Source organism: Zootoca vivipara, chromosome 7, assembly GCF_963506605.1.
Source record: "Zootoca vivipara chromosome 7, rZooViv1.1, whole genome shotgun sequence".
Classification (NCBI taxonomy): Eukaryota; Metazoa; Chordata; class Lepidosauria; order Squamata; family Lacertidae; genus Zootoca; species Zootoca vivipara.
The window spans coordinates 89,326,911-89,342,987 of record NC_083282.1 but is presented as its reverse complement, the minus strand read 5'-3'; the positions used below and the strand labels follow the sequence as shown (position 1 = coordinate 89,342,987).

The 16,077-nt window shown below is 49.2% G+C and overlaps 1 protein-coding gene across 2 annotated transcripts in view; it reads left to right on the top strand.

The window, feature by feature from the left end:
• LOC118089440 (peroxidasin homolog) overlaps nucleotides 1-16,077 on the top strand; it is a 56,968-nt gene that overhangs the window by 22,900 nt on the left and 17,991 nt on the right. For both annotated transcript variants that reach the window (XM_035124116.2, XM_060277348.1), the window contains exons 5-13: nucleotides 10-81; nucleotides 1,910-1,981; nucleotides 2,504-2,673; nucleotides 4,390-4,507; nucleotides 5,083-5,252; nucleotides 6,423-6,695; nucleotides 7,479-7,595; nucleotides 8,987-9,145; nucleotides 12,217-12,329. In XM_035124116.2, coding sequence (XP_034980007.2) covers nucleotides 10-81; nucleotides 1,910-1,981; nucleotides 2,504-2,673; nucleotides 4,390-4,507; nucleotides 5,083-5,252; nucleotides 6,423-6,695; nucleotides 7,479-7,595; nucleotides 8,987-9,145; nucleotides 12,217-12,329 — 1,264 coding nt within the window. The remainder of the gene's footprint in view (nucleotides 1-9; nucleotides 82-1,909; nucleotides 1,982-2,503; nucleotides 2,674-4,389; nucleotides 4,508-5,082; nucleotides 5,253-6,422; nucleotides 6,696-7,478; nucleotides 7,596-8,986; nucleotides 9,146-12,216; nucleotides 12,330-16,077) is intronic.

Genomic DNA, 16,077 nt, shown 5'->3' with positions numbered 1-16,077 from the left:
ACACCCCAGTTACCTGCATTTTAACAACCTTGAAACCTTGGAGCCAGAGACGTTTAGCGACCTGCCCAAACTGGAAAGGCTGTAAGTCATGAGACAATCACCAAGTGGTTTGTATGTGTGACACTTGTGCCTAGCACACATGCCTTTGTGCAATTAACTATTAGAGCTTACTGACCCTAACAGCTTCCCAAAGTGTCTAGCAGAGTTTCCCTGGCAGGGAAGACGACAAGAACTGTAGTCATACTCGAATGCACAGTCAATAATTACTTTATGCAAGCATTTGGCATTTCAGTTACTACTATCTACAAACTGTACAGTCCTTCTTTCTCTCTTCAGCACGGTATACTTTCAGTCTAGTAATAAACAGTCCTGATACAGCAAAGTCACTTTACCATACATCCAAACTAGTAGCTGTAAGCATGTGTCTGTCGCGAATTCCTTCACGGCGCTTTAGCAGAGATGTTAAGAGTTCCAGTTTCTTTAGTGCAGTATATTTATTGTGAGCTATATACAAATATCTACAGGCAGTTCATACACAAGCAGTTCATACACTCTCTAAACCTCTCACTGACCACACCCTTCTACAACACCACCACAAACACTGCTGGATAGGTTTCCCTTTTAAACCACTGACAGCCAATCAACTGACTGCACATTAATGCTGAGTCATTCTGACCCAGCACTCCCATAGAAAGTATTGCATCAGCCAGTTTCACTTTACTAGTACACTCAGGCCTGCAGACTTACTATTTCACACAGCATTCTGTGGATCCCAACAGTGTCCTCGTGCCTCAAATTCAGCGGCGTAGCGAGCTGCCGTGACACCCGAGGTGGCAAATTGCCATGCACCGGGGGGGGGGGGGCGTCTCTACATAACGACGGAGCGTCCAGGCTCCAGGTAGATAGCCCATTGGCACAGCACACCATGCTGAGCAGGCTTTTTACCTTGGGAGTCAAACCCCCCCCCCATAGCGGAACCCGGGGCAGCCCACCCTCTAGCCCTGCCCCTACTCAAATTGCAAAGTCCTCTTCCTCCTTTTAATTGCATCTCCAGCTGACACCAATTAAGCATGGAATGCCACTCCCACACATTGAAAAAACCTCTGGAATGCTTTTTAAACTTAAAGGAATCTGTTTCGTGAATAATGTATCCCTAACACTAACAGCATGCCTAGCTTGGTCCGGTGAGAGGGGTGCTTGGAAGGAGCACGCCTAGGAGTGTTAAAGCTTCACCCAGGGACAGTCTCTGCCTGTCACTTGGGAGATGACCTCAAAGAATACCCAGCTAACCAGGCCCGGCTCGCCCATTGACTCTAGTGGCGCAATGCACCACGGCACCTGGGCGATCAGGGGGCGCTGAGGGGCGCCCCAGCAAGTGGGGGAGCTTCGCGGAGGCCTCCCTTTTCCCTCCACCAGCCGCGCCGTGAGAGCAGTGAGGGAAGCGAGTGGAACAGGGGCACTAGGACCCTGTTCCACTCTGCAGCCCCAGGGTCATCCCTCACCCCGGCGCTGCGTTTCATTGGTAGAGGTGATGCCACATGGCAGAACCTCTACCAATGAAACGCAGCACCCTGTTGGCGGGAAGGAACCCGGTGTGGCCCGGCCTGCCCAGGCACCCCGCTCCGCTGGGAGAAGGGAGGAAGGCTGCGGGAGCAGCGGCACCCCCTCCCCCACTCAATCCGGCGGCATCAGACAGGCAGGCGGCCTCCGGCACAGCGCGGCCCTGCTGTGAGGTGGGGGGGCCGCCGTGAGGCTCCCGCCGCCCGGCACGCCAGGTAAGAGTTTTCCTTTTTTTTTTAAGAGTGGGGGGTCCCTGCACCAGGGGTCCCTGCACCAGGGCGCCCAATGACCTTAAGACGGCCCTGCAGCTAACATTCCGACTCTCTTCACTACCGCCCCCCCCATACAGTTTCTTGCACAACAACCGGATTTCCAGAATCCAGCCGGGCGCTGTCAGCCAACCGGAATCGCTTAAACGCCTGTAAGTGGATAATCGCTGCAGCAAAGAACAATTCATCATTTCTGGGTGGAGGCAAAAAGCTGGTCGCAACTGGACACAGCTGTGTGGCTTTGCTAAATGTGGGAGACCCATGGTCAGTCCCACATAAACTTAATGTCTCAAGAAACCATGTCAGTGGGTGGGCAAAATGCTAATTTGTTCAGCTAGCCCTTTGGTGGGGGCCTCTAATCCGCCTGGGCACCTGCCCCCTGCCCCCAACTAATTTCAATATGGGGTCACAAATCGCAGAAGGTCCAAGTTTCAATCCCTAGCAGATCTCGTTTAAAAGATCTTGGCCCACCAAGCTAGAAAAGCGCTGCCTGAGATGGTGGGAGAACTTCTGCCCATGGAGAAGGGCCTCAGTTGCTGAGCACAGGGTCTGGGTCGGTTCATACGGGGAGAGTTTGGGGGTCTTGAGTGCAAAGTCACCATTCCCGTGGGGCTACCGGGAAGTCTACAGCAATTATGATCCCCACCTCTTCCTCCTTCACCTCTTCGCCTCAGGCGACTGGACTCCAACGCCTTGCTGTGCGATTGTGACCTGATGTGGCTGGCAGAGTTGCTGAGGAAATTCACAGTGCAGGGCAACACCCAGACGGCAGCTACCTGCGAGAACCCAAGGGAGCTGCAGGGGCGCTCCATCGTCACCCTGACCACCCAAGAATTCAACTGCGGTGAGCGCCCTGCCAAAGGCACCCCAATATCGGTTTTGTTTATCCCCTGGGCATCCAGTGCCTCAAATAACCTTGCCGTAACTTTAAACTGCACCCACCCCTCTGAAGCATCATTAACCGCTGCATCAAACCACCTTGTTTCATGGCCATCCTACCCAGAATGCCTCGCTCTGAAGAAAGACACCCCCCTGGTCCTTCCTAAAGCAAGGCAGGGAGAGAGGTGTTGGCAGACCATCCGATTTAATACATAACATGGCCTGAGAGCACTGCTGCCAGTTTATCCATACAGCCCCACATCTTGCAAGGGCGACTGGAGGGAACAATGTCCCGTGTGTGACATCATGTATTTACCTCCCGATGTTGCGACATCCGGACATTGGGAGGAGCCAGGGGTGGGAGCCAAATGTGGCCAGCTTCTTTGCCTCCTCCTGGCGCCATCACCAGCGGGTGGCTGGAAACGATGCCTTATGAGGAACGGCTTAGGGAGCTGGGTATGTTTAGCCTGGAGAAGAGAAGGTTAAGGGGTGATATGATAGCCATGTTCAAATATATGAAAGGATGTCATATGGAGGAGGGAGAAAAGTTGTTTTCTGCTGCTCCAGAGAAGCGGACACGGAGCAATGGATTCAAACTACAAGAAAGAAGATTCCACCTGAACATTAGGAAGAACTTCCTGACAGTAAGAGCTATTTGGCAGTGGAATTTGCTACCAAGGAGTGTGGTGGAGTCTCCTTCTTTGGAGGTCTTTAAGCAGAGGCTTGACAGCCATATGTCAAGAATGCTTTGATGGTGTTTCCTGCTTGGCAGGAGGTTGGACTGGATGGCCCTTGTGGTCTCTTCCAACTCTATGATTCTATGGCTGCTTCAGCCCTCCTTCGCCTCTATGGCAGGAGGAGGAGGAGGAGCCAGCCTCTGGAGCCATGCTTCAGTTGGCTCAGCGCTCCGCCTCTGTGCTTTTTGGACATAAGGGGCCCAGGGGCCCCAAGAGCTGGCACCGCTGCAGAACCACCTTGCCTTTGCACCATCCTGGTAAGGAGCAGTGATGGAACAGGTGGTATCACACCATCACCTAACCGCTAGGTCCGCTCCTGGCTAAAGAGGGGGAATAGGAAAGGAAATGGAAGCTGCAGGGATGAGAAGAGGTGCCACCATCTTGAAGAGCCCAAACCCAGGGGTGGAGGAAGCGGGTGCGGTGGGTGCGGGCCACCCCGGGTGTCACCACTGAGGGGGGTGACAAAAGGCCGGGCGGCACTCACCACACGTCTCTCCTGGGAGGCTCCGCAGGCTCTGCTCTGTCCAAACGGTCCGCCCACTGCCTCCCCCCCCCCAGCTGTAGGGCGGTTGAGTGGGAGCTCGCCCCACCCCTGGGTGCGCCACCCCAGGCGCCTGAGCAGCTTCCTCCGCCGCTGCCCAAACCATCAAGGGGATGGAGTGATTACCTTACGCTGAAAGACTGCAAGATCTGGGGCTTTTTGTTTCAGAGAAAACGCGAGTAAGTTGACCTGCTAGAACAAAATAAAAAAATTCCTTCAGTAGCACCTTAAAGACCAACTAAGTTTTTATTTTGGTATACCAAAATAAAAACTTAGTTGGTCTTTAAGGTGCTACTGAAGGAATTTTTTTATTTTACTTCGACCCAGACCAACACGGCTACCTACCTGCTAGAACAAGGCAGTCCAACTTCTCAAGCAGCGCATCCTTCATGGTCTATTTCAGAGAGGCCTCGCATCACGACCGAGCCACAAGACGCAGATGTCACCCTGGGCAACACCGTCTATTTCATCTGCAGAGCAGAAGGTAACCCCAAGCCCAAGATCATCTGGCTCCACAACAAGTAAGTCTCGCACGATGTTCACCCAGCTGAGCCAGAACGCAAAGGTGCTCTCTTTGGAGGAGCACAGGGATAAACCAGTCTGGCTCTGATCTGACCCTCCCCTCAGAGAATCTTGGGGGTTGTGCCTTTGGGCTCACCATCTGAAAAGATCTGACGCACGAGGAAGAACGGCTGCAGAGGGAGGAGGGGAAAGCAAGTTATTCAAGTTACAGTCAATGTCAGTGGCAGTTCTGGATATCTTGCCCCCCTCGAACTCTTCTCTCCCCCCACATTTCCAAATCAAATGCAGGAACAGAGCAGGTGGCGATGTTCAGGACAGGAGCGCAAGGCAGCTACTGTCACAATATGCAAAATTCTAGGACTACTTTGAAGTCTCCGTCAGAGTCCAAAGTTCTGATTTCTGAGCAACTCCTGTCCCTAGATTTACAGACAATTATGTGCATATCCATCTCTTGAGTTAGTGTACCTAGGGATGCCCCTGGCTGACTCCTGGTTAGGCTGAGCTAACGTGACAGTTCCCTGCTCCCAGGAGTTCCCAGATTTGGAGCGTTTAGATCTTCCTTTCTGTTTCTCAGCAACGAGATCGACATGCAGGATGACGGGCGCCTGAACCTCCTGCAGGATGGAACATTAATGATCCAAGATACCAGAGAGTCGGACAAAGGCGTCTACCAGTGCATGGCCAAGAATGTCGCCGGCGAAGCAAAGACCCAGGAAGTTGTGCTGCGCTACTACGGCCACCCATGTAATGGCTTTTAAAGATCCTCTGAAATTTAAGAATTGCCACTGCGTAAGCGCAAGCAGCCTTATGCTAAGGCAGACACCTTGGTCCATCCAGCTCAGTACTGACTACACTGGCTGGCAAGCAGCTCGCAAGGGTTTTCAGGCAAGGGACATTTCCAGCCCCACCTGGAGAGACCTAGGGATTAACTCCAGAACCTTCTGCATCCAGAGAAATCTACTGCTGAGCTCAGTCCCTTTCCATTTTAAGAGATGGGTGGTGGAGAAATTTGGTTCAGTATTCTTCTAGTATAAACCAAGCACTCTCATAAATTGTCATTCTCGACGGGTGCAGAGTGGATCAGCAATAAGTCAGGTGTGGGGAACCTGTGGCCCTTCAGGTGTCATAGAATTGTAAAGTTGGAAGGGACCCAAGGGTCATCTAGTCCAACCCCCTGCAATGCAGGAATCATAGAATCATAGAATCATAGAATCATAGAGTTGGAAGAGACCACAAGGGCCATCCAGTCCAACCCCCTGCCAAGCAGGAAACACCATCAAAGCATTCCTGACAGATGGCTGTCAAGCCTCTGCTTAAAGACCTCCAAAGAAGGAGACTCCACCAAAGATTCCAACTACCATCAGTGGGCAGCCAGTGTGATCAACGGTCAGGGTTGATGGGAGCTGAAGATCTGGAGAGTCACAGTTTTCCCACTCCTGCTCAAGGCTTAATTCCTTTGTGCTGAAAGCCCCGTATACTTTGTATTAGAAAGTAGAATGGGAATGTGTCGGTTTTAATAGTGGAAGTGCTGGTAAGGAGACTCTTTCAGGGCCGTGGGTTTGAGCCCTATATGGGGTGAAAGTTTCCTGCATTGCAGGGGGTTGGACTGGATGACCCTTGTGGTCCCTTCCAGCTCTACAATTCTCTAGACTGCATTGGGACTGTACCTCTTTGTCGCTAAGACCACTAGACTAGCCTGCTGGTTCAGACCCAAAGCCTATCTGTCTGGTCCAGAAATCAGTCACTCCCCTATTGACCTTCATGCACTCTCATTCCCTTCTTTAATAGAGGGAGAATAATGACTGTCCTACCTTATAGGGCCGTTGTAAGAACATGCATTCTGAGCACTACATAAATGCTAAGCACCAGCGACCAGCTGACAACACCCAGCCCTCGCTTCTCTTTTGCTTTCAGCCAAACCCAGCTTTGTGATCCAGCCCCAGAACACAGAAGTGCTGGTTGGGGAGAGCGTCACTTTGGAATGCGGGGTCTCCGGGCACCCTCTGCCCCGCGTCACCTGGGTGCTGAGCTCAGGGTCTCCACTGCCGCAGGATCCGCGCTTCACCATCACCAGCTCTGGGGGGCTGTACATCCAAAACGTCACCTTCTCGGACCAAGGGCAGTACAGCTGCAACGCGAGTAACAGCGAGGGCTCCATCCAAGCGACGGCAAACGTCATCGTGCAAGGTGACCAAAACACACACAGTAACCCCTGGGCACAGGTGGGCAGGAAGTTGTGCCAAAGTCGGGGAGATCTACCTCGGAACAAAACATATCAAACATGAGAAGGGCCTCCTGGTTGAAATCCATGCGGTTCTGAAACTTTCACCCCGCTGTCTTGATTCAAAATGGCATTGAGTTGCTTCCAAACGTAAACGAAAACCTGGGCCTCTTCAACAGGGACCGCCATGCAAAATTTGGTTATGATGTCTTAAGAAGTGTCCAAATGCAAACAGACAAATAAGTTTCCAAAATAGACAGGCGGCCCTGACCTGGGCGGGGGTTATGCTCGGGGCCTCTGCGTGCATAAGAAAAACTTGTGTAACTGGGGAGCCTAAAAAGCCTCTAAATGCCCGCTTTTTCTGCTCTTCAGCAATCTCTCCTGCTCTTTCTCCACACAATTCTCTCTTCAGCTAGATGCCTGTATAGCAGTTTCATCCTGATTTGCCTGCACAATGCTTTTGCGGAGGTTAGACCAGGGGGTATTCAACCTTTTTATACCTACCGCCAACTAATGCATCTTTCTTGATAGTAAAATTTCTCTTACCCACCAGTGCTCAATGGAAAGAGGATTCAGCTTGTGCCGTAGAACCCCCTCCTGCCCACCTAGAATCCTGAAACGCCCACTAGTGGGCGGTAGGGACCAGGTTGAGAACCCCTGAGTTAGACAATGTCCGGTTCTGGGTGGAAAGGGATTTTTTTTGCCATTCTCGAAAGGCCTGATTTCTGTTCTTTTCCCCTCTCCCTCAGATACTCCTAAGTTTCTGATCATCCCCACTGACCAGACCGTAACAGAGGGTCAAAGCGTTGACTTTCCCTGCTCTGCGGAGGGTCGCCCGCTGCCAGTCATCGCCTGGACAAGAGCGGGTATTCTTTGTTCTCTCTGTTCTTCTATAATGATTTGCAAACTCCAGAAGCTGTAAGCATGCACTACCCAGCCTTCCCCGGTTTTCTGCCCTCAGGATGTTTAGGATTACAACTTCCATCAGCCCCGGACAGCACAGAGCTGATGTGGAGTCTCTATCCAAAACCTCTGAAGGACCAGGTTGGGTCGATTGGGTCTCTCCCTCCAGAGGTTGAAAGACCAAGAGGCCACAGAGGCTCTTTGCTATCCTGCTTTTAGCTTTTAGCAATCAGGGCCAATGGCGTGTTCACATAGATGACCTAACAGCGGCTATCACTGGGCAGCTGCTCTCCTGTGGATCAACAGGAAGTAGGTTCTATCAGCACAGTGTGGAGTAACCTCACCGCATAGGTAATTCTGCCAAGATATCCCAGGGGACAATGTGCCCCCCATAATGCTCACCTCCCAAGGCAGTGCCCCACTCAGCCTTTCCAAAGTTCTGCTTAGGCCAGTGTGCTTTGACTTGGTACGTTTCTGAGTGACTGGCAGCCGCCGCCGAGACCACATAACACCGGTCCTGAAAGACCTACATTGGCTCCCAGTACGTTTCCGAGCACAATTCAAAGTGTTGGTGCTGACCTTTAAAGCCCTAAACGTCCTCTGCCCGGTATATCTGAAGGAGCATCTTCCCCCCCCCATTGCTTAGCCCAGACACTGAGGTCCAGCTCCAAGGGCCTTCTGGCGGTTCCCTTCCTGCAAGAAGTGAGGTACAGGGAACCAGGCAGAGGGCCTTCTCGGTAGTGGCACCCACCCTGTGGAACGCCCTCCCATCAGATGCCAGGGAAATAAACAACTACCTGACTTTTAGAAGACATCTGAAGATTTAGGGAAGTTTTTAATGTTTGATGTTTTATCACATTTCTAATATTCTATTGGGAGCTGTCCAGAGTGGCTGGGGAAACCCAACCAGATGGGTGGGGTATAAATAAATAAATACATTATTATTATTATTATTATTATTATTATTGGCATCTCAAGGGGTCATAAATAACCAGATCCACACCATCCATTCAAAGCACATCCAGTGCACATTTAAAGCACGTGACGTCCCCCAAGCAATCCTGCAAACTCACTTGCAGAGCTACAATTCCCAACCCCTGTAACGAACTACAGTTCCCAGGGAACCCCAGCCTTAAAACAGTCCCCGTGTTCCTCAGAACCAGCACCAAGCCTTTGGCAGCTGCCAGCTCCTCACCTAGAGCTATGCTGATGCATGGTGGGAAATTAAAAATGTGGCTTGGCCCATCTTCCCAGGGCTGCCACCACACCTCATCAAGAGCGCCCAGCTGGAGCCGGCCTTCCCCAAAGAACTCAGTCCAAACATGGCCACCTTACAGCATGTCGTTGTTGTTAGGTGGGCCGTTGCCGAGTGACCGGAGACACAGCATCCTCTCCACTGGCACCCTGAGGGTTGTCCGAGTGGCCCTCCATGACCAAGGCCAGTACGAATGCCACGCCATCAGCGCCATTGGGGTCCGAAGCTCCCCTGTGCAGCTCTGGGTGACTCCGCGAGGTATGTTTGGTTGTACACCTTCTGTTCCTCAAATCGCTTTTGCCTCCTGTGGCCCTTTGAGCTTCCTCCCCAGTCGTTCCTGTTATAAGAAAAAAACTGCTCCTTTTCCCTTATCCGGTATCCAAGAGCCCGTATTGAGTCCTTAAAGTGGGTTCCCTATCGGTAGGAGAAAATAACAGAGGCCAACCAGGGTATATTGAGAAGCAAAACGGCTAGTAAGCCTGATCTTTATTAAACATTTGCAACAGGGTCCTCACTGCCCACACACAGGAGGGAGGAGAACCCTGAACAATGGTGTGCAAGCCCTTATATAGACTTTTGAAATTGCCCACCCTGTAGCCCAAGACCACCCCCCTGAAACATCATACATAAATCACAGAAGGAGGCAGTCTACAGCAGAAATCCTGCCTGCCAGGACACCTGATAATGGTCACTGGTTGCTTTACCTTGGCAACCTGGCCATTCTATTGTGATGGTAAATACTTTAATTCCTGAATCCAGGTCACAGGCTCACCCTATTCATACACAAATACGCCCTTAAGAAAGGTAAGCAAAGGACAATGGTTACAGGTAGGTAGCCGTGTTGGTCTGGATCGAAGTAAAATAAAAAAAATTCCTTCAGTAGCACCTTAAAGACCAACTAAGTTTTTATTTTGGTATGAGCTTTCGTGTGCATGCACACTTCTTCAGATACAGTGAAATAGAAGTCCCCAGGCACTTATGTAGAGAAGGGGTGGGGAGGGGTGGGGATGGGGAGGGGAGGGGGGATCACTCAGAAGGGTGGTGGAAGTGGGTGATTGACTGACTGATAGCTGTTGATGACCGCAAACGACTGCAAATGGTTTTGCATGAAAAAGCAAGGGTGGAGATGGCTGAAGATCGCTTATCATGTATAATGAGATAAGAACCCGATATCTCTGTTCAAACCAGGTCCCTCCATGGTTTTGAGCTTGGTGATAAGTTGCAATTCAGCAACTTCTCTTTCCAGTCTATTTCTGAAATTCTTTTGTAGTAAGACAGCTACTTTGAGATCTTGTATAGAATGTCCTGGGAGATTGAAGTGTTCTCCTACTGGTTTTTCTGTCTTCTGGTTCCTGATGTCAGATTTATGTCCATTTATCCTTTGGCGTAGGGTTTGGCCTGTTTGTCCAATATAGAGAGCTGAAGGGCACTGTTGGCATTTGATGGCATACACAATGTTAGAGGATGAGCAATTAAATAGTCCTGAGATGGTATGTTGGATGTTGTTGGGGCCAGTAATGGTGTTGTCTGGGTGTATGTGGCAGCAAAGTTGGCATCTGGGTTTATTGCAGGCTCTGGTACCAGTGTCCATGTTAAGTCTGGTGGTTGTATTATTGTGGGTGAGGAGTTGTTTAAGATTGGGTGGCTGTCTGTAGGCAATGAAAGGTCTTCCTCCCAGAGCTTGAGAAAGGGAGCGGTCATTGTCCAGGAGAGGCTGTAGATCTCTGATGATGCGTTGTACTGTTTTAGCTTGGGAGCTGTATGTGATGACTAGTGGTGTTCTGTTATTTTCTTTTTTGGGTCTGTCTTGCAGCAGGTTCTCTCTAGGTATCTGTCTGGCTCTGTTGATCTGTTGTTTAACTTCATCAGGTGGATATTTTAGTTCTAAAAAGGTTTGCTGTAGATCTCTTAGGTGAGATTCTCTGTCTGTAGAGTTGGAACAGATGCGGTTGTAACGTAAGGCCTGGCTGTATACGATGGATTGTTTGGTATGTTTGGGATGGTAGCTAGAAGCATGTAGATATGTTTGTCGGTCAGTTGGTTTTCTGTATAAGGTGGTGTCTATACGTCCATCCTGTATTTTTATAGTAGTGTCCAAAAAATGTATTTCTTGCATAGATTGGTTCATTGTTAGGTTGATGGTGGGGTGAAAGTCATTGAATGTCTGGTGGAAGGTTTCCAGGGTCTGTTGTCCATGTGTCCAGATAATAAAAATATCGTCAATGTATCGCAGGTACAGGAGAGGTTTGAGTGGGTAGGAGTTAAGGAAACGTTGTTCTAAATCTGCCATGAAGATGTTGGCATACTGTGGGGCCATGCGGGTGCCCATGGCTGTGCCGCTGATCTGGAGGAACAGGTCATCACCAAATTTGAAGTGGTTGTGGGTAAGGACAAAGTGGCAGAGTTTGGTAGCAAAGTCCGCTGTGGTTTTATCTGAAATGGTGTTCCTTATGGCTTGTAAACCATCATTGTGTGGGATGTTGGTATATAGAGATTCCACATCCATAGTGGCTAGTATAGTATTGTTAGGAAGATTGTTCAAATATTGTATTTTCCTCAGAAAATCTGTGGTGTCACGTACGTAGCTGGGAGCACTGATAGCATATGGTTTCAGAACAGAGTCCATATAGCCGGAAACACCCACTGTAATGGTGCCAATACCTGAGATGATGGGGCGTCCTGGGTTTCCTGGTTTGTGTATTTTGGGTAGAAGATAGAAAGTTCCTGGCCGAGGTTCCGTTGGTGTGTTTGTGAGGATCTGTTCTTGGATGTGTAGGGGTAGCTCCTTAATAATCTTGTTCAGTTCTTTTTTGTATGCTTGTGTGGGGTCTGAGTCCAATTTCATGTAAAAGGCAGTATTGGAAAGTTGTCTGTGGGCCTCTTGGATGTAATCAGTTTTGTTCATGATGACGACAGCTCCACCCTTGTCTGCCTCTTTAATTATAATGTCTACATAAGTGCCTGGGGACTTCTATTTCACTGTATCTGAAGAAGTGTGCATGCACACGAAAGCTCATACCAAAATAAAAACTTAGTTGGTCTTTAAGGTGCTACTGAAGGAATTTTTTTTATTTTACAAAGGACAATGGAGAGACTTTCCCATTTCCTTCCTCCTTGCGGAGAAATATTTGAGAGTTTGGGAGAGTCAAGATGGCTTCAGGATTGCTCTCCTGTACTATTTCAGACACGTGGTTTATATAATTATGTATGTCTTTGCCTTGTACATTTATGAACATTTCTTTTATATTTGAGACCTTTGAATTCTTATAACATTGCTCACCGAGATGTTTGTGGTGTCTGTCCGACTCACTGTTCTTCGTCCTAAACAGTGATTCCGGTCTTCCTTCACCCCCCGCAAGATATGGTGGCGGAGACTGGACAAGACATCGAGATCACCTGCGCTGCCCAAGGCGACCCACAGCCCACCATCACATGGGCCAAGGTACTGTACCTGAGTGTTGATCAATGCACTTTGAACGCCTGTTGCCTTGAAGCCTGCCTGCCTTGGATCTGGGATGGGGAATATATATATTCTAAACACATTTCAAGCACACACACCCGGAGGATCCCGGGAACTGTAGTTTGTTGAGGGTGCTGAGAATTTTAGGCCTCTAAGGGGTAAATTACAGCTCCCAGTTGGGCTACCAAAAGCCTGTGGACAGAGAGAATGGTGGACTGAGTGTGCAAAGCCTTTTCCATACCACCACCTTCAGTATCCGGGGGGGGGGGAGGGAAGCAGCGGTTATTTTGGGTCTCCAAGAAGAGTTCAGGCAGCGCAGACATCCCTAATCCGAAGCCCGGCCCTCTGTCTCAAATCTCAAAGAAAACTTTAAAGAGTGCATGTGAAGAAACACAGCCCAGCCCCAGTGTGCCATGCGGCCGTAGCCTGGGATGACTTGTCTTTTGCTGCCAATCGAATTTTTGCAATGCCTTTGCTGACATCTGGTGGCCGGCTGGGTGAGACGCAGTAGCCTACAAGCCCTAGTTTGCGCTTGCATGTATTCTGGTGGCTGTCGAAGTGTATTGGTTCACACAACCGTTTTTTTCCTGGATACAAGTCAGTCTGAATTGGGTTTTTTCAGGAGACTTGTACATGCCGAACAAGCAACCCACGCCCAGTTTGGGGACCAATGTGTCCAATATCATCTCATTTCCCCCCGGGGAGGTATAATTTGTTCCAGGATGCAGGTGGTAAAGGTAAAGGTAAAGGAGAGCCAGTGTGGTGTAGTGGTTAAGAGCGGTAGAGACTCGTAATCTGGGGAACCGGGTTCGTGTCTCCGCTCCTCCACATGCAGCTGCTGGGTGACCTTGGGCTAGTCACACTTCTCTGAAGTCTCTCAGCCCCACCCACCTCACAGGGTGTCTGTTGGGGAGGAGGGGAAAGGAGATTGTTAGCCGCTTTGAGACTCCTTCGGGTAGTGATAAAGCGGGATATTAGAATCATAGAATCATAGAATCATAGAATCATAGAGTTGGAAGAGACCACAAGGGCCATCCAGTCCAACCCCCTGCCAAGCAGGAAACACCATCAAAGCATTCCTGACAGATGGCTGTCAAGCTTCTGCTTAAAGACCTCCAAAGAAGGAGACTCCACCACACTCCTTGGCAGCAAATTCCACTGCCGAACAGCTCTTACTGTCAGGAAGTTCTTCCTAATGTTTAGGTGGAATCTTCTTTCTTGTAGTTTGAATCCGTTGCTCCGTGTCCGCTTCTCTGGAGCAGCAGAAAACAACCTTTCTCCCTCCTTTATATGACATCCTTTTATATATTTGAACATGGTTATCATATCACCCCTTAACCTTCTCTTCTCCAGGCTAAACATACCCAGCTCCCTAAGCCGTTCCTCATAAGGCATCGTTTCCAGGCCTTTGACCATTTTGGTTGCCCTCTTCTGGACACGTTCCAGCTTATCAGTATCCTTCTTGAACTGTGGTGCCCAGAACTGGACACAATACTCCAGGTGAGGTCTGACCAGAGCAGAATACAGTGGTACTATTACTTCCCTTGATCTAGATGCTATACTCCTATTGATGCAGCCCAGAATTGCATTGGCTTTTTTAGCTGCTGCATCACACTGCTGACTCATGTCAAGTTTGTGGTCAACCAAAACTCCTAGATCCTTTTCACATGTACTGCTCTCAAGCCAGGTGTCTCCCATCCTGTATTTGTGCCTTTCATTTTTTTTGCCCAAATGTAGTACTTTACATTTCTCCTTGTTAAAATTCATCTTGTTTGCTTCGGCCCAGTTGTCTAATCTGTTAAGGTCATTCTGAAGTGTGATCCTGTCCTCTGGGGTGTTAGCCACCCCTCCCAACTTGGTGTCATCTGCAAACTTGCTCAGGATTCCCTCAAGCCCATCATCCAAGTCATTGATAAAGATGTTGAACAAGACTGGGCCCAAGACAGAACCCTGTGGCACCCCACTAGTCACTACTCTCCAGGATGAGGAGGAGCCATTGATGAGCACCCTTTGGGTTCGGTCAGTAATCCAGCTACAAATCCACTGAATGGTAGCATTGTCTAGCCCACATTTTACCAGCTTCTTTACAAGAATATCATGGGGCACCTTGTCAAAGGCCTTGCTGAAATCAAGATAGGCTACATCCACAGCGTTCCCTTCATCTACCAGGCTTGTAATTCTGTCAAAAAATGAGATCAGATTAGTCTGACATGACTTATTTTTCAGGAACCCATGCTGACTTTTAGTGATCACAGAGTTTCTTTCTAGGTGCTCACAGACTGTTTGCTTAATGATCTGCTCTAGAATCTTTCCTGGTATTGATGTCAGGCTGACTGGGCGGTAATTGTTTGGGTCCTCTCTTTTCCCCTTTTTGAAAATAGGGACAACATTTGCCCTCCTCCAGTCTGCTGGAACTTCGCCTGTTCTCCAGGAATTTTCAAAGATTATTGCCAGTGGTTCTGAAATCACCTCTGCCAGTTCTTTTAATACTCTTGGATGTAGTTCATCTGGCCCTGGAGACTTGAATACATCTAAACTAGCCAAGTATTCTTGTACTACCTCCTTACTTATTCTGGGCTGTGTTTCCCCTGCTGAATCATCTGCTCCATATTCTTCAGGTCGGGCGTTGTTTTCTTTCTTGGAGAAGACAGAGGCAAAGAAGGCATTGAGGAGTTCTGCCCTTTCTCTGTCCCCTGTTTGCATTTCACCATCTTCTCCTCTGAGTGACCCCACTGTTTCCTTGTTTTTCCTTTTGCTACGGACATACCCATAAAAGCCCTTTTTGTTGCTTTTAACCTCTCTGGCGAGCCTGAGTTCATTCTGTGCTTTAGCTTTTCTGACTTTGTCTCTACACGTGCTGGCTATATGTTTGAATTCCTCTCTGGAGATTTCCCCCCTTTTCCATTTTTTGTACATATCCCTTTTAAATCTTAACTCAGTCAAAAGTTCTTTAGATAGCCAGCCTGGCTTCTTTAGGCACCTTCCATGTTTCCGTCTCATTGGTATTAAATCCAAACTATTCTAAAGGTAAAGGGACCCTTGACCATTAGGTCCAGTCGTGACCGACTCTGGGGTTGGGGCGCTCATTTCGCTCTACTGGCTGAGGGAGCTGGCGTACAGCTTCCAGGTCATGTGGCCAGCATGACAAAGCCGCTTCTGGTGAACCAGAGCAGCACACGGAAACAGCGTTTACCTTCCCGCTGTAGCGGTACCTATTTATCTACTTGCACTTTGATGTGCTTTCGAACTACTAGGTCTAAACCACTGAGACTGAGCCTCTTGGGCGTGCCGATCAGAAGGTCGGCGGCAGTTCGAAAGCATGCCAAAAAGTGCAAGTAGATAAATAGGTACTGCTCTGGTGGGAAGGTAAACGGCGTTTCCATGTGCTGCTCTGGTTCGCCACAAGCAGCTTAGTCATGCTGGCCACATGGCCCAGAAAAACTGTCTGCGGACAAACACCGGTTCCCTCGGCCTGTAAAGCAAGATGAGCGCCACAACTCCAGAGTTGTCTGTGACTGGACTTAACTATCAGGGGTCCTTTACCTTTACCTTTACAATTTGTTCCAAAACAAATCCGTCGCACACAAGTTTTGCACATCCAGATATCCATTGGAGGAAAGCAAGTGCCTGCCCGCTAATATCAACCCAGGCAACAATAATAATAATAATAATCACTCTGTTTTGGCTTTCTGACTCAGTCGACACATAAAAGAAGACTGGAAGAGTAAGT